This window comes from Priapulus caudatus, unplaced genomic scaffold (genome assembly GCF_000485595.1).
Source record: "Priapulus caudatus unplaced genomic scaffold, Priapulus_caudatus-5.0.1 Scaffold3067, whole genome shotgun sequence".
NCBI classification, from domain to species: Eukaryota; Metazoa; Priapulida; class Priapulimorpha; order Priapulimorphida; family Priapulidae; genus Priapulus; species Priapulus caudatus.
Window position 1 is genome coordinate 1 of NW_014580128.1, and position 18540 is coordinate 18540.

Consider the following 18540-nt stretch of genomic DNA (forward strand, 5'->3'; position numbering starts at 1 on the left):
TATCGCATCTAACTGCCGGTTGAAAAATTTCGCACCAACTCTGTGCGAAAACGACCTGGGTCGAAATAACACGGGTCGTTTTCGTAGCGAGAAACGTCCGTGTGAACGCTTGGCCCGGGACGCATTTGACACGGATCGTTTTCGACCCGGTCGTTTCGCTCCGTGTGAACGCAGCTTATATCGCAAGGCACTTTTGAACACATTCAAATGCAGCATGTGCTATGAACATTGATGAATTATTAATTATTATTGTTATTATCGTTATTATTATTATTGTTGTTGTTGTTTCTTCTTATTATTATTTCGAATAATAATAATAATAATTATTATTATTATTATTATTATTATTATCATCATCAGTTGTTATTATTATTTCTTCTTTCTTCTTTCTTCNTCTTGCGAGTGAAAAAAAAACAGTGCGTCCAAGCGAACAATTCAAGCGAGACAATGTGCGAATTTAAACGAGCAATTGGCACAGCAACTTCGGTTTATAACATTAGATATTGAGCCGCGTTTTGACACGTAGCAAGAAATTCCGGTATTCAGCGTCACAACGAGCAAAATGGCCGCGGCCGCAAGAATACGGGACGAAAAGATTCGGGATTGCGCGAAAGGACGCGCTGTCCGCAGACCCCGAATATGCGTGGCTTTGTGAGAAATTACGCGGAGCCTTCTTGGGGACCGCGCAGTTCTCGTGGTAACGCGAACAGAGTTGACGTTAGTGCTGGAGCCTGCGCATGATACGACGGTTCCGCGCTTTCGACAGGGCCAGAAACAGTTTGATACTTGCGAGCGCGCGACGCAGTGTTCTACGTATGTCATTGGCAATGTTAGGCGCGGCATTTTGCATGGTTGGTTGTACGCGGGTCGCGGATTGCGTTCGTAGCGAAACCGGGCCGCCGCACACCGCACAGCCGAGTTGACAGAACGATTGAAGCGATTTTGGACCAGCGATAAAGCGAGTTGAGGGCGGCGCGTGTCAGTGTTGTGAGACGATTGTAGTGGGTGAGTGTCGGGTGATCGGTGCCAATCAAACAATTGGTGGTGATTGGAAACCGATTGGGCGCGAGGAGCCGAGTTGCAGGCCGCGCGCGACACCTTACATTCCGCGGTGCAGCGCGCGTGTCCAGTTCGCGGTCATCGCGCATTGTTCGTGTAAGAAGCGGCCGGGTGGGGGCGCGGCCTTGTTGTACAAGCAGCTTCGCATACCGTTTACGGTCGGAGCCGACGAAGCAGCGTTTGTGGAACGCCTCGCCGCGCGGAGGGCTGTTTCAGATTTCGGCTATTTTCGCAAACGTACCGGATTGCATGAAATTCGCGAGGCTCGTGTCGAACGAGGCCTATACACATTTATACATGGGTTGGTGTTAGAGTCGTGGTTGTAAACGCTGCCGCGACACGTGGCGATCGCTGACCGCCGTATGGGCCGGTGCGCGTTTGCATACGCAAAAATTCGCACGCCGGCAGTGAGCGCGAGTATGACTATGACTACTAGGCACTTAGGATTTATTGCACTTACTAGGCACTTTAAAAAAAACACCCTAATCGCTTAACGCGTAACCTAAACCCGAAACCGTAACCTTAAACCGCTTAAACCCTTAACCCTTAAAAAAAAAAAAGGTCATTGTTAAAGTAAGTGCCTGGTTAGTCATAACGCATCGAACTGCCGTTTGCAAAATTTGCGCAGCGCAACGCTGTGCGAAAAGACGACCGGTCGAAATTTAACACCGGTGCGTTTGTTCGTAGCGAGAAACGTTTTCCGGGAACGCATTTTGGGCCGGAAGCCATGTGACACGGATTTCGTGCTTTCGAGCGCGGCTTTTCGTTTCGCTCCGTGAACGCTGCTCTATATCGCAAAGGCACTTTTGAACAGCAGTTCAAATGCAGCATGCTATGACATTGCGGAGAATATTATATGTATTATTGGGTTCATTATCGTTATTCTTATTTTGTTTGTTGTGTTGCTTTTTATATTAGTTGCTCGAATGCCCACTAATAAAATAATAATAATCAAAATAAAATATTATTATTCTTATCTCAGTAATCAGCATGAGATTCATTATTTTTCTCCTTCTTCCTCTTATTATGAGTGTAGTCGTATTCTGCTCTCGCCGTCTAGGTGCTCAAGTACTGTTGGCAAACTACGGTAGTACGAAGCAAGGGCGGTGCGCTTACTCGGTCTGTCTCTGCTCCTGTCTTCTGGTCCTCCTTCGCTTCATGCTCTCTTCTGTTCTTCTTCGTCTCTGTCTTCCCTCTCTCATCTTCTTTCGTCTTCTCTTCCTCTCCCTTTTCGTTCTTTTTCTTGTTGCTTCTTCGTCTTCTCTCCATCTTCTTCGGTTGCTTCTTCTGCTTGTCTTTATAGCTTATATATAATACATATTACTTATCATATATTGTGGTTGATATTGTTGTCCTTTGATTATTATTGTTACGTAATGTATTATATTATATTTTATATATATTATAAATAAATTGCCTAATTCAGCTCTTTCTCTCGCTCTCGTCTAGGTCTTCAAGTAGTGTTGAACTCAATATTACGAGCAATGGTGCCTTTACTTCACATAGCGCTCCTCCTGCTTCGTCATCATGCATATAGCATCATTGGTGCTAGAACTCTCTCAGGGGGGTGGATGCACAAGACTTGCTGACATGACGTCAGTAAACAGAGAGAGGGGAGAGAGAGAGGGAGGTGAGAGAAGGGAGAGGGGAGTGGAGAGTGAAGCAGATAGAGAGATGGAGAGAGAGAACTCTTCTCAGGGGAGATGCACAAGACTGCTTTGACATGACGTCAGGTAAGAGAGAGAGAGAAGGGAGAGGGAGAGAGCGAGGGAGAGAGAGGGGAGGAGAGTGAGCAGAGATAGAGAGATGGAGAGAGAGAACGTCTTCTCAGGCAGCTGCACAAGACCTTGCTTTGCCAATGATCGTCAGGTAAGAGCAGAGGGAGAGGGAGAGGGGGGTGAGAGAAGGGGGAGAGCGGGGGAGAGAGAGAGAGAGGGAGAAATGAGAGAAGAGGGGAGGCTAGAACTCTCTCGGAATGCACAAGACATTGCGTTGACATGACGCAGGTCAAGAGAGAAGCGGGAGAGAGGGGGAAGGTGAGAGAAGGGGGGAGAGGGGAGGGAGAATGAGAGAGATAGAGAGATGGAGAGAGGAGAGAGGGGAGGGAGTGAGGGGGGGGGGAGAGTGCTAGAACTCTTCTCAGGGGAGATGCACAAGAGAGAGAGAGAGAGGAGAGAGGCGAGGGAGAGAGAAGCGAGGGCGGAGAGGGGACGAGAGAGACGAAGAGAGAGACGAGAAGAGCAGAGAGGAGAGAGAGAAGAGAGAGGGGGGAGAGGAGAGCGACAGGAGAGAGGAAAGCGAGAGAGAGGGCGAATATTATCGTCGTAGGGTGAGTTAACATTGAAGAGTTAACATGGGGTCAGTGCGTGACATCATGTCAAGTACATCAGCACGATTAGTTCCGCTGCTGACCACCAGGGTCGGTGCGTGACGTCACGTTAAGTACGTCAGTGCGATTAGTTTTACTGCTGGGCCACCAGGTCGGTGCGCGACCTCATGTTGACCTCTGCTGAGCGATCGGTGTGTCTATTTGCAGGAGAGAGGGCGTCGCGCACCCCGAGGCCATGCGGGGCCGCGACGCGCAGTTGATGAGCAGTTTGAACTTGAATTGCACAGGTAGGTGGCGCCACCCGTCATGCGTCAACATGTCTGACGCGTGTTAGCTTCGATGTGCTGTCACTAGATGGCACTGTAAATGGGGTGGCTAGTGAGGTTGTGTAGCTGGCTATAGCAGCCTTGTGGAATTGTTCGTGCTTATTGTATATTCAGTGAATATTGCGATAGTAGCATTGCATATTGCATTGTATAAACATTATTTGCTCGCTCTCCACATCCCCCCATCTCGCTTCTCTTCTCGCTCTTTCTCTCCTCTCATCTCTCGTCTCTCTCTCTTCTTCTCTCTTTCTTCTCTCACTCCTCTCTCTCTCCTCTCACTCTCTCCGTTCTTTCTCTCTCTCTCTGCTTTCTCTCTCTCTAATCTCTTTCTCTCTCTCCTACTGCTCCTCACCTTCCACCTCCGCACAGCACACACATGCTCTCTCTCTCTCTCCCGTCTCCCTCTCTCTCTCTCTCTCTCTCACTCTCTTTTTTCTCTATATCTATTTTATGCTATCTAATCTATCTACTATCTATCTATCTATCTATCTATACAGCCATCTCTCATATCTATCTATCTATACTCTATCTATCTATCTATCTATCTCATACTCTCTTCTCATCGCACATGCAGGTCCGTGGGACGGCCCGAACCATGGTATCACGAACTTTATAACTTTGGTCTGGCCATGCGTGCGGTCCCAGTGTGTGTACGATGGAGGGCTGGACAGAAGTGTTGGTAATAATGTAAAGCATCGTGGTATAATATTATATACTATTGCTTGTGTGTGTGTGTGGGTGGTGTGTGTGTGCAGTGTGGTGTGTGGTGTGCTGGCTGCGTGTGTGTTTGTCGGTGTGTGTGTGTGTGTGTGTGTGCAGTGTGTGTGTAGTAGGCGTGTGTGTGTGGTGAGTGTGTGTGTGTGGTGCGCGTGTGGGGGGGTGGGGTTTTTGGTGTGTGTGTGTGAGTGTGTGTGTGTGTGTGCGTGCGTGCGTGCGTGTGTGTGTGCGCGCGCGCGTGTGTGTGCGTGCGTGCGTGCGTGGTTGTACGCGTGCGTGTGTGTGTGTGCGCGTGTGTGTGTGGTTGTGCGCGTGCGTGCGTCCGTGCGTGCGCGCGCGCATGTGTGTGTGTGTGGAATTTGTAATACGTGATCAGCATAACTCCCCTTAACATCGTAAAGTTACTAGCGTGGCTGTGGCTGTGTGGCTGTGTGGCTGTGTGGCTGTGGCTGTGTGGCTGTGGTGATATGAGACACAGTACAGTGAGGGGTCCGGTGGGCTGGGCTGACACTATGTATTTATAACGTCTGTGCGCCACATCCCACTTCACTTTGCCTTTACAGATCAATGATGCAGTGGCCACAGAGTGGCCGTGGATATATTTTATAAGTTTGATCATCATTGGCTCATTTTTTGTACTCAACTTGGTTCTCGGTGTACTTAGCGGGTGAGTAAAACTCCTCATTTGCATCCGACAACGTTTTACATTTGTTCTGCGAATTTTTTTTTATCTAATTCCAAAAATGAGTGTGATCGGATAAGGTTTTATATAATATGACAACGTTTACATTTTCATTTGTATTACGAATTATGTTTATCTCGTTCCAAATGACTGGAATCGGACAATGTTTGACATCTGATAACGTTTGACATTTTTATTTGTATTACGAATTTTTATCTAATTTCTAATGACTGCCATCGGACGGCAGGGATCATGCGTCTAGGCAAATATTTAGAATTTTAGATTTTGATGACATTAGTTCGACTCTAAGCCAATAAGCCGAGTTCGCTTTTAGATTCCGCAGGGCAATCTATCCTGATTCGACGCGCGCCGCGCGCCGAGCCGATCCCGCCGGGAACGCTCGCTTGTTTTTGCGTGCTCGTTGGTTTTTCGACGCGCAATATCGACGCTTTGTTTTAACGGCCGCGTGTTTTTTTTTGGGGCAGTGAATTTTCTAAAGAGCGAGAGAAAGCCAAAGCGAGAGGGGACTTCCAGAAGCTGAGAGAGAAACAGCAGATTGAGGAGGATCTCCGCGGCTACCTCGACTGGATCACGCAAGCCGGTGAGAGCGCGCTCCGCTCCTGTATCCCAGCGCCCTCTATCCTGCCACCTTGTACTCTAGCGCCCCCTACCCCACTGCCTTCTACCCTAGCGCCCCCTACCCCACTGCCCTCTACCCCAGCGCCCCCTACCCCACTGCACTCTACCCCAGCGCCCCCACCCTAGTACCATCCACCATCACTAGCATGCTCTACCCCAGTGCACTCTACCCCAGCGCCCCCACCCTAGTACCATCCACCATCACTAGCATGCTCTACCCCAGTGCCCTCTATCACAGTGCAATCTACCCCAGTGCCAATCCTGACCTTCAGTGCAATCTTAGTCTCTACCCTAGTGCAATCTACCCCAGTGCAATCTACCCTAGTGCAATCTACCCCAACGCCCTCTACCCTAGTGCAATCTACACCAATGCCCTCTACCCCAGTGCAATCTACCCTAGTGCAATCTACCCCAGTGCAATCTACCCCAGCGCCATCTACCCCAGTGCGATCTACCCCAGCGCCATCTACCCTTTCTATCTGCGTAGTCGTAGTTTGTCTCGACACTGTCAAGTGGTGCCATCTATAAACAAGCCGACATCTTTGCAGAAGACATAGAGGAGCCGGACGCCGACAGTAATGGCGAGTCGGTGGCGAAGGCGAAGGCGGCGGCGCTAGAGGTGGAGAATCGAGCAATGCGCGAGCGAGCGCCGTCGGGGTCAGCCGAGAAAGATACATACAGATAACCGCGTGTGGCATGCACAGGAGGTGAGGAGGGCAGAAGGCGAGAAGGGAGAAGGCGGGAGGAGAGCAAGCGAGAGCAGGGGGAGAGGGAGAGAGAGGGGGCAAGGGAGAGAGAGGGGAGAAGGGGGACGGCTGGAGATCGAGAAAGGGGAGGAGGTCGGGTCAGCCGAGAACATACAGATAACGCGGTGGATGCACAGGAGCCCGTGAGGAGGGAGATGCCGCGGAGGAAGGGAGCGGCGAAGAGGGGAGAAGCCAGAGAAGACGGAGAGGGAGGAGATTGTGTGTATGTGTGTGGGCGTTAATATCTGCGTAATAATGTGTAATAATGTATAATAATGCGTGTATACGTCGTGGGGGGGGGGGTCAGTTCTTAGAACTGTGTGTAATATGTAATAATGTGTAATAATGTGTGTATACGTGTGTGGGGGGGTCAGTTCTTAGAACTGTGTAATAATGTGTAATAATGCAATATATTGTAAGAATGTGTGCTAGCATCGCGGGTGTGTGTGGGGTGTCGTGTGTGTGTGTGTGTATGTGTGTGTGCTGCGCGAGTGCGGGTACGCGTGCTAGTGTCGGCGTGTGTAGTACGTGTGTACGGGGTGTACGTGTGTAACCGTGTGGCATGCCGCGCGCGTGCATGGCTGTGCTGCTGGCTACGTGTGTACGTGTGTACCGTGTGTACGTATGTACGCGTGGGTGCTGTTGTTTACGTGTGTGTGGCTCAGTGTACTGGTGTGCATGCCGTGCGTTGGGTGTCCGTGTGTGTACGTGTGTACGTGTGTACGTGTGTGTGTGTCCGTATGTGTACGTGTGTACGTGTGTACGTGTGCATGCGCGCGTCTGCAGCAAGAGCGTGTGTGTGTGTACGTGTTGTACGCTGTGTACGTGTGACAGGCGCGCGCGCGTGTTGTGCGGCTACGTTGTGTACTGTCGCACGAACGTGTGCTACTTGCTGCATCTGCGTGCGCGTGCGTGCGTGACTGCTGTGACGTTGTGTAGTGTGTACGTGTGCCATGCCGTCGCGCGTGCGTGGTGTGCTACGTCGTGCTACGCTGTGATACGTGTGCCATGCTGCGCGCGCAGTGCGTGTGTGTCGTATCGTGCGTGTGTACGTCGCTGTACGTGGCTGTAACGTGTGTTTACGTGTGTAACGTCGTGCTACGTGTGTAGTGTGAACGTGTGTATGTGCTACGTGTACTAACGTGTGTACGTGTGTACGTGTGTACGTGTGTACGTGTGCATGCGCGCGCGTGCGTGTGTGTACGTGTGTACGTGTGCTACCGTCGTGCTACGTGTGCTACGTGTGCTTACGGATAGTGCATGCGCGCGCGTGCAGCGTTGCGTGCAGGGGTTTACGGTCGTGTACGTGTGTACCGTTGTACGCTGTAGTACGTGGTGTACGTGTGCATGCGTGCGCTGCCGTGCCGCGTGTGTGTACGTGGGTACGTTCGCTGTACGCTGGTGCATGTCCTGCGCGCGCGCGTGTGTGTACGTGGTGTTTACGTGTGTACGTGTGTACGTGTTGCATGCGTTGCGGCGTGCGTGGTGTGTCGTGTTGCTACGTGCTTGTACGTGCTAGCATCTGCGCCGCGCGTGCGTGTGTGTACGTGTTACGTCGTGGTACGTGCTGTACGTGCTTGCATGCTGCGCCGCGGGGCGGGGCCAGCCGTTGTGTGTATGTGCTGTACGTGTGTACGTGTGAGTGGGTACGTGGTACGTGTTGCAATTCGCGTGCGCGTTGCGGCTGCCTGATACGGTGTGTAACGCGTGTACGGCTGTAAGTGTGCTACGTGTGTACGCGGTGCGATGGGCTGTGCCTGTGTACGTGTGTGTGGTGTCCGTGTGTGTACGTGTGTACGTGTGCACGTGCAGTGTTACAGGTGTGCATGCGTGCGCAGTGCGTGCTGTGTACGTGATGTTACGTTGTGTACGTGTGCATAGCGCCGCCGTGGGTCCTTGCGTGTGTTGTACGTGTGTACGTGTGTTACGTGTGTACAGGCGTCGTGCATCGCCTGCGCGCGCCGTGTGTGTACGTGTGCTTTGTTTTATACGTGGTGTTACGTGTGTACGTCGTGCATGCGTGCGCTGTGCGAACTGTGTGCCCCGTACGTGTGTACGTCGTGTACGTGTGTACGCTGCTGCTACGTGTGTGTGTGTACGTCTTGTACTGTGTTGCCTACGTGGTGTACGTGTGCTACGTCGTGCATGTGCGCGCGTGCGTGTGATATACCGTGTGTACGTGTGTATGGTGTGTACGCGTTGTAGCGTGTGCATGCCTGCTCGCCGATGTGCCCTGTCTGTGTGTACGTGATGTACGTGTGCTACGCTCTGTGTACGTGTGCCATCGCGCGCGCAGGCGTGTGTGTACGTGGTGTACGTTGTTTGTACGTGTGTACGTGTGCATGCGCCGCGCGTGCGGTGTGTGCTACGTGCTGTACGTGGTTGTACGTGCTGCATCTGGCGCCGCGCCTGCGTGTGTGTGTCCGTGTGTTGGTACGTGTGTTACGTGTGTACGTGTGCATGCTGCTTGCGCGTGCGTGTGCTGTACTGCGTGTGTACGTGTGCTACGTGTGTTACGCCGTTCGCGTGTGTGTACGTGCGTGTGGCACTGCTGTCCGTATGTGTACGTGTGAGCTGTGCATTGGCTGTGCGCTGTGCGCTGTGTCTTACGCTGTGTACGTGCTGCTTACGTCGTGCATGGCGCGCGCGCTGTACGTCCAGGCGGCCGTCGTGTGTACGTCCGTGTACGGTGTACGTGTGTACGTGTGTAAACGTGTGTACGTTGTGTACGTGTAGCATGCCGTGCGGCCTGGTGCGTGTGTGTACGTGTGTAGTGTGCTACGTTTAGCATGTTGCGCGCGGTGAGGCCCGTGTCGTGCTACGTGTGTACGTGTGTTACGTGTGTACCGTGTGGCCATGCGCGAGCACGTGCTTGTGCTGTACGTGTGCCTACGTGTGCTACGTGTTGCATGTGCGCGCGTGCGTCGTGTATACGTGTGTACGGGTGGTGCTATATACGTGTGTACGTGGTGTACGTGCTGCATGCGCGCCTGCAGTGCCGTTGTGTGTACGTGTGTACCGGTGCTGTACGTGTGTACGTGCTGATGCGCTCCGGCGCGTGTGAACCGTGTGTGTACGTGTTGTACATGTGTACGTAGTGTACGTGTGTACTGTGTGCATTGCGCGCGCGTGCCGTTGTGTACGTGGTGTCATGTGTGTACGTCGTTTGGACGTGTGTACGTGTGCATCGCGCGCGCTGGCGTGTGTGTACATGTGCTACGTGCGCATGCGCTCTGCGCGTCGTCCTAGTAAAGCATGAGCGCCTTCAATTATTTCACCGTGTGTGTAACGTGGCCGCCATCTGCTGTGCGTGTTTAGGGATGCAGCCTGCGACCGGCCTCATCTTTCGTGTGAACGAAGCGCCTGCAGTACGGCTGTGCAGGCGCGGCCGTCAAATCCAGGCCTTCTACTGGACTGTGATAGTTATTGTGTTCCTTAACACACTCGTGATCACCACCGAGCACTATAATCAACCAAATGCTAGACCACTTCCAAGGTAAGCGCACGGAGAGGCGAGTGCGGGCTGGAGGCAACGATTAGGAGAGAGAGGAGAGAGGAGAGAGCGCGAGAGTAGTGTTGTGTGAGAGCAGAGATGAGAGACGGAGAGAGGGAGAGAGAGACGACGAGAGACGAAGAGATTGGAGAGAGAGAACGAAGAGAGAAGAGAGTAGAGCAAAGAGTTGAGAGAGAGGGAAGAGAGAGATGCAGCAGAAGGAGAATGGAGAGATGACTGCGATACGAGCAGCAGAGAGAGAGAGAGTAGAGGAGAGGAGAGAGACGAGAAGAGACGCAGAGATTAGTGTTTTACCCCTGCATGAAAATATAAATCGTCGCCCGTTTTCCCCCGTCGGCGTGCTTTGCACCCGCAGCATCCTCGCTTCGCCTCAGATGGTAAGACTACCTGATTTTTTCCCTGACGTTAACACCCTGGCTCTGACTTCAATAAACGCGTGTGACTGGCAATCATCCTTCTCATCACGTTATTTCTTCTCGTTTTTTTTTCTTTTTTGCCAGAGAAGTGACGAACTTGCTTTTGTTGTCATACTTTTTCTCCGGCCACTGCCGAGCATGTTTGTGAAGATATTACAGTTTATGGCTTCCAGCGTAAGCGTTGGCTGGTGGCGGGGGCCGCGGGTGGAGGGCATGGGAGGAGGAGCGGACGGGCACGAGGTGGAGGAGCGAGCCTGAGGGCAGGCAGGGAGGGGAGTAGGAGGATGCGGGAGCGCAGCGAAGGGGCAGGCGCAGGTGGAGGAGGGAAGATGGAGGAGGTTGAGGAGGAGCGGGAGGGGAGGAAGCTGGAGGTGGAGGAGGGAGGGAGGGGAGGAGGATGAGGAGGGAGGGGAGGAGGTGGAGGTAGTGAAGCGGGCAGCGCAGGAGCGGCGTTGATAGGGGAATCGAAGCTGGGCGAGCAAAGGAAGTGGATCAGGCCGCAGAAAATGAGTTCATAAAGGGGCGTGGCGTGCAGTGAAAGTAACGTTGGGCGCGTGCAAGAGGTCGAGCGACGAGAAAGAAAGCTGGAGGAGGAAGCAGCAGCAGAGGGCAAGCACAGTCGCTGCCGAGGAAGGTAAAGATAGCAGATGTGTGCATGTGCATCATTACTGATGACTCATGCGACGGTGTGGGCCATGGCTTCACACGTGACTGTACGCGTGTTTGATGATTAATTACATGACCCACCTCCTGATGCATCATGGGGAGCAGGAGGAGCGGCAGGAGGAGGCGGGGAGGAGGGGAGAGGAGGGGGAGAAGCAGAATGGACGAGGAGGAGGTGAGTGTGGTTTCACCCATATCTATGCGTCTATACGTACGCGTGTGTGATTAATAATTACACACCACCTCTTCTGATACATCGCATATCATGCATGAATTAATCATTAATGATATCAAAGTTGGGAACACTCCTAATGGAGCATTAGCCGATGGATATCATGCATGTTGCATACAGCTAGCATTCACCCACGCAATAGTGACCTTTAGCTGGACAAAGCCTCTCAATAGAAACCTGAGCAACGCAGAGGTGCGGAGACCCTAAGCTTCACTAATGGAACCAGGAAGGGAGGGGAAAAAAACGAATACACTGTAACATAATATCGGTTCTGCGAGGTTTTAATAATCAACAACAACTCGATGGATGGAAATATCACGATGTTAGTTTGTAGTTAACACGAGTATATGCTACTGTGCGTCACGTTAGACCTGTGTTATGTTTTGTTGTGTGTCATGTCGTGCCTGTTGTGTGTTACCAGCGTCTATATCATTGCGCGGGGCTACTTCGTGTTGACCTGCGTCGTGTGTGTAATATGTTGGCAGCATCTATATATACGTTATACATCACAATATACATACAATACATACATATATATATATACATGCATATTTTTACAATATACATTATCACGTAGGGCTACTTCGTGTGTATTATGTAGCTATATGTTTAGCCCACCATCTACTATATATATATATATATATATAATATACTATATATATATATATATATACTTCTATATTATTACTACGCAGGGCTACTTCTGTGATATATGTAGTATGTTGCCACCATCTATATATATATATATATTATAGATATATGTATATATATATATGATTCTTATATGATTATACCTACGCAGCGGCTACTTCGTTTGCGTTATATGTAGTATGTTGCACCATCGTATATATATATATATATATATATATATATATATATGCTCTTATATTACTTACTACCGCAGTGGCTACTTCGTGGTCGGTATAATGTAGTCATGTTAAGCCACCATTCTATATATATATATATATATATATATATATATGCTTCTATATTATTATCTTACGGCAGAGCGCTACTTTTTCGGTGTGGTTATATGTAGTATGCTGCGCACCATCTATATATATATATATATATATATATATTATATATATGCTTCTCATATTATACTACGCAGGCGCTACTTCGTCGTGCATACCGTATATGTAGGTATGTTTGCCACCATCTATATATATATATATATATATCATATATATGCCTTCTATATTATATACTACGCAGGGCATACTTCGTGCTGGATATGTAGATGTTTTGCCACCATCTATATATATATATATATATTATCTATATATATATGCTTCTATATTATTTTACTACGCCAGTGCTACTTCGTGTGTATATGTAGTATTGCACCATCTATAATATATATATATATATATATATATATACTATGCTTCTTATATTATTAACTACGCAGGGCTACTTCGTGTGGTATACTGTAGTATGTGCACGCATCTATATAATTAGTATATAATATATATATATGCTTCTTAATAAAATTTATTACTACGCAGGGCTACTTCGTGTGCATATATGTAGTATGTTGCCACCATCTATATATATATATATATATATATATATATATATATATATATATATACTTCTATGTTATTACTACGCAGGGCTACTTCGTGTGGTATATGTAGTATGTTGCCACCATCTATATATATATATATATATATATATACTTCTATGTTATTACTACGCAGGGCTACTTCGTGTGGTATATGCTAGTATGTTGCCACCATATATATATATATTATATATATATATATTATATGCCTTCTATATTATGTACTACGCAGGTATTCCGTGATATATGTTGAGTATTGTTGCACCATTTATATATATATATATATATATATATTATATATATACTTCTATATATTACTACGCGAGGCGCGATTTGCTGTGTTATGTTGTATGTTGCCACCATCTATGTATATATATATATTATATATATTTATATATTAGATTACTTCTGATATTATTACTACGCAGGGCTACTTTGTGTCGCTGTTTAACCGGTTCGACTGCTTCGTCGTCTGCGGCAGCGTCATGGAGACGGCGCTCAACAAGACGAACATCATGCCGCCTCTAGGGGTTAGCGTGCTGCGCTGCGTGCGCCTCGTGCGCGTCTTCAAGGCCACCAGGTAGCGCCAGAGTCGACAAACATGGCCGTCGTGACGTCACGCGGCGTGTCGTGAGGTCAGAGGTCGCGATGTTGTGTGGGTGTGTCGAAGGTTCGGAACCCTGTACGCAGCGGTTCAGGGAGTGCGGATTTGGGGGGTTCGTGCACGCGTGGAGGGCGTGGTTTGTGGGTCGTGCTCATGAATGTTAAATAGGAAAAAACGCACGTACGTGCAAATTAAGTAATCATATCCATATTGGCAAAACCCTAACTCTAACAATAACCTGATAACCTAACCCTAACCCTAACCCTAACTCTAACCCTAACCCTAACCCTAACCCTAACTCTAACTCTAACCCTAACCCTAACCCTAACCCTAACTCTAACCCTAACCCTAACCCTAACCCTAACCCTGATCCTAACCCTTACTCTAACAATAACCCTATAAGTATAAACTAACCCTAATTATAATGCTAAGCCTGTAATCTAACTCTTACCCTAACCTTCAGACTTACCCTGATCCTAACCATTATTCTAACTGTTACGTATTTACACGGCTTTTGGCCTATTAACCATGATGATGCACAATGAAAGCTAACTCGCAAGTAGCCATCAACGGAAACTGTTTTATTACGCATGCGCAGACGCTCGCGTCCCAGAAGTGGGTAATACTAAAATATGGATTGCCATCAAACCACGGGCTAATATAAATACACTATCCGATGTGTATATATAACACTAACCCTAAACCTAACCCTAAGCGTAACCCTAAAATAAGACAATTATTCAGTGTCTAGTGTGCTGAAGGTTATACAGAACGACGATTTTAAATTAATGTATGTAGATATGAGCTGCTCTGTCTGCTTGGATGTCTTACAAAACCTCTATTTCTCCTCTGTAGAGGTCCTCATAGTGCACTGCTCTTGTGTTTCCAGGTACTGGGCATCGTTGCGCAACCTGGTGGCGTCCTTGCTCAACTCACTACGGTCGATCGCCAGTTTGCTGCTGCTGCTCTTCCTCTTCATCCTCATCTTTGCTCTGCTGGGCATGCAGGTGAAAGCTACAGCTAGTCATGTCCCGATGATCGATTATAATCAAAAATTTAGTCGTTTGCAGCCACCGACTAATTAAGCGCTCGTTTATAAAAATAAATAATTCATTATCCAAAAAAAAAAAAATTTTTTTATTTAAAATATGTTTTCCAATAAAATGTCCAAACATTGATGAAATGACTCTTTATTTCATTTGAGTGTTTTTTGGTTACTTTACAGCTTAAATCTAACCAAACTAAACATAAGCAAGTGTAATACTGTTACGTAGCTTTTAGACTATTGTATTATAAAAAAACTGTATTATACGAGACACGATATATTTTAATATCTGGTAGGCGCGATCAATAACATTCAACCGATTATCTTCGATCATCGATCGGTTGGGTGCAACCGATGATCGATGATGAAATTCCAATCGATTCCCATCACTAGCTACAGCTTCTGGTCACAGTCTTCCTGTTTACTGTAACTCTACTGCCTGTCAAGGTTACATGCGATTGCGAGTAACTGTAAATTTCCTCTCTTCTTGGAATTTGTATTTTTTGCGGTTGCGGTTTTTATAATTTGTATTAATTGCGCGTGTTTTGTTGCTGCGCGCGCAGGAAACGGCAAAGAGTTAAATTTGAGAATAATTGCGATTTTGAGTAATTGCGTTAGCAAATAGCATTTAGTGAATCACGTGGGGGGACATTGTGAATCTATGAACCCTCTAGTCTTGAAAGGAATCTTGATAGGAATTTATGTAAAGTGTAATCGAAAAAGAATCATACAAAATCATGTCCGTGTGATATCCGTAAGATATATAAGATATCCATAAGATATATAAGATATATAAGGTATCCATAAGATATATAAGATATTCATAAGATATATAAAATATCTGTAAAATATTCAGAAGCTATCCAAAACAAAATTCGTGAGAAATCCACAGGGAACTTTAACTCTCAAATGTCTTCTCTGGTTTTCCCCCTGAGTATTTCCCGAAGTTCACACCCTGACCGTTCACATTTCTGACTCTCCATCTTTGCAGGTGTTTGGAGGCAAGTTCAACTTCCCGCAGGGCAAGCCGCGCAGTAACTTCGACACGTTCTGGCAGTCTCTGCTAACAGTCTTTCAGGTTCGTAACACAGTCGCCGATGCTATAGTTGTCTCCAACTTTATCACGACAAAAACGAAAAGATTCACACAAAGTAACTTTATCTATAGTGAGATAATAAATAAAATAATTGAAATACGAATTAGGAAATTATTCTATTCACACGTGAGTATGGCACCTGATCACGTGTGTCACGGTAACGTGTGACCTGATCACGTGTGTCACGGTAACGTGTGACCTGATCACGTGTGTCAATGTAACACATCGTGTGTCGTTGCAGATATTAATGGGTGAGGGTGGTGTCGTTGCAGTATTAACGGGTAGGCGATTGGTGGTCGTTGCAGATATTAACGGGTGAGGATTGGTGGTCGTTGCAGATATTAACGGGTGAGGGTTGGTGGTCGTTGCAGATATTAACGGGTGAGGGTTGGTGGTCGTTGCAGATTATTTAATGGGTGAGGTGTTGGTGGTCGTTGCAGATATTAATGCGGAGTGAGGTTGGTGGTCGTTGCAGATATTAACGGGTAGGGTTGGTGTCGTTGCAGATATTAATGGGTTGAGGCGTTGGTGCGTTCGTTGCAGATATTAATTGGCGTGAGGGTGGTGGTCCGTTGCAGATATTAATGGGTGAGGGTTGGTGGTCGTTGCAGATATTAACGGGTGAGGGTTGGTGGTCGTTGCAGATATTAACGGGTGAGGGTTGGTGGTCGTTGCAGATATTAATGCGGTGAGGGTTGGTGGTCGTTGCAGATATTAACGGGTGAGGGTTGGTGGTCGTTGCAGATATTAACGGGTGAGGATTGGAACTCGGTGATGTATGATGGCATCCAGGCGTTCGGCGGTGTTGGCTCTAAGGGCGTACTCACCTGTTTCTACTTCATCATCCTCTTCATCTGTGGTAACTGTATCCTTAACACTGCAGTCATGTTGAAATTACTTTAACTTGTTTAAACTTACTTTAACTTTTGCTTTTTAACTTGCGTTCTTAAATTTACTTCAAAGTTTAATGTTACTTCTGTTTTCCACTGTCTTGTTCAATTTCTAAAGGAATAAGCTCCCAAAGGATAAAATAGTTCTTTAGTTAAGTAAAAGAGCAGGCAATTTTCCACTAATATTCAGAAGATATTTTGGCAAAATGTACGCTATACCCCCGCACACCTAGAAAGCTTTGTACACATCTACACGTAAGAGAAACTACGCGTAACTACGCGTAACTACGCGCGCCTTACGCGTCATCGCGACGTCACGCGTTTGACCTTTGACCCCGACCTTGCGGCGAGCAGACATCTTGCTGAACGTGTTTCTCGCCATCGCCGTCGACAACCTCGCGGACGCCGAGAGTCTGACGGCGATAGAGAAGCAGGAGGAGCAGGAGAAGGAGAAGAAGAAGGTGACGAGCAGGGAGGCGTCGCCGCTGCCCCTGCCAGGTGAGCCACCTACCGAGGAGCAGGCGGACGGCGGCAGCAGCGGCGGCGGCGGCGCAGAGGCTGAGATGCCGATGTCGAATCACAAGAACTACACGGGGTCAGTCTATATACGGTGTGACGTGATCCCTCAGTCATGTCACACGATATATTAGTCTTATAATATATCTATATATATATATATATATATATATATATATATATTATATATTATAATATTACTTTATTATAATCCCTATGATATGCTTTCTCTATGATATCCTGTTTCCTTTCTGATATCCTATCATTCCTCTATGATATCCTGTTTCCTCCAGGATATCCTATGATACCTCCATAATATCCTGATTCCTCTATGATATGTTATGATTCCTCCGCAACATCTTAAGATTCCTCTACAATGTCCTATGATTCCTTTACAATATCTTATGAGTCACCTACGATATCCTATCATTCCTCTATGATAACCTATAATTTCTTTATAATAGCCCTCATGATAATATATTATTATTCCTCTACGCTATTCTATTATTCCGCTAGAATATCCTATGATGCCTCTACGATATATTATCATTCCTTTACGCTATGATTGTAATACTCTACGATAGTGACATTGCTGACCGGTAGATGGCGTTGGTTGTTGCAGGTCGGCTGCTACGTTCGAGGCTCACCGGCCGGAGTCACCCGATGACAGCCTGAGCAGCAACACGAAGGTCCACATCCACGACAGCGAGGATGACGACATCGACGACGCAGACGACATGCACGCGAGAGAGACGAGTAAGGCTTCCTTCTACGGCACGCTGGCTTCCTTCTCCCGCACATTGGCTTCCTTCTACGGCACGCTGGCTTCCTTCTCCCGCACATTGGCTTCCTTCTACGGCACGCTGGCTTCCCTCTCCGCACATTGGGTTCTCCCTTCATGCGCTGAGTTCTCCCTCCGTACACTAGCTTCCCCTACTACAGCCTCTCTTCCCAGTTACATTGTGTCACCACTGGCGCGACAGTTTAAACCAATCGATAGCTAGATGTGATAATATCCGTATTTTGTATATAAACATGTACTATAACAACTATGCAAAACAACTAACATGATAACATTGGGGCAACATAAAATTAAGTTCAAGATTTTCTACGTTAAGTTGATGATTATATTTATGCTCGCAGTCTACTAGTATAATAAGTGAACGCCGCTGCATATCCGTACGTGTAAAACGACCCCCGACGTAACAACAGACGACATATGCGAGCGTCTGCGGCATCACGTGACCCTCGCGCACATCTCCCCCTTCACACATCTCGTCTGTTCTCGCTCTCCCTCCCCCCGCCGCGCCCCCTGGCGGCGAGCAGACGTGAAGACGAGCGTGGCGGAGGACACGACGACGTCGGCGTCGACGGCGCGGCCGCGGCGCATGTCAGAGCTACACATCGCTGACAAAGTGAAACCCATCCCGCAACCCAGCTCACTTTTTGTATTTTCCCCTACTAACAAGTAAGTGGAGAGAGGGTGTGTGTGCGAG

At 47.8% G+C, this 18540-nt stretch overlaps 1 protein-coding gene across 1 annotated transcript in view; it reads left to right on the top strand.

Moving 5' to 3' along the window:
* Positions 1-3412: 3412 nt before the first annotated feature.
* LOC106819263 (muscle calcium channel subunit alpha-1-like) overlaps positions 3413-18540 on the top strand; it is a gene marked incomplete at its 3' end in the record, with an annotated part of 17003 nt that continues 1875 nt past the window's right edge. Inside the window, 15 exon segments of the mRNA XM_014823909.1 lie at positions 3413-3417; positions 3596-3675; positions 4289-4324; positions 4327-4362; positions 4365-4393; positions 4995-5098; positions 5599-5714; positions 6301-6383; positions 13322-13473; positions 14387-14504; positions 15534-15620; positions 16383-16503; positions 16883-17123; positions 17667-17800; positions 18371-18512. Of these exon segments, the coding sequence (XP_014679395.1) occupies positions 3413-3417; positions 3596-3675; positions 4289-4324; positions 4327-4362; positions 4365-4393; positions 4995-5098; positions 5599-5714; positions 6301-6383; positions 13322-13473; positions 14387-14504; positions 15534-15620; positions 16383-16503; positions 16883-17123; positions 17667-17800; positions 18371-18512 (1484 nt within the window).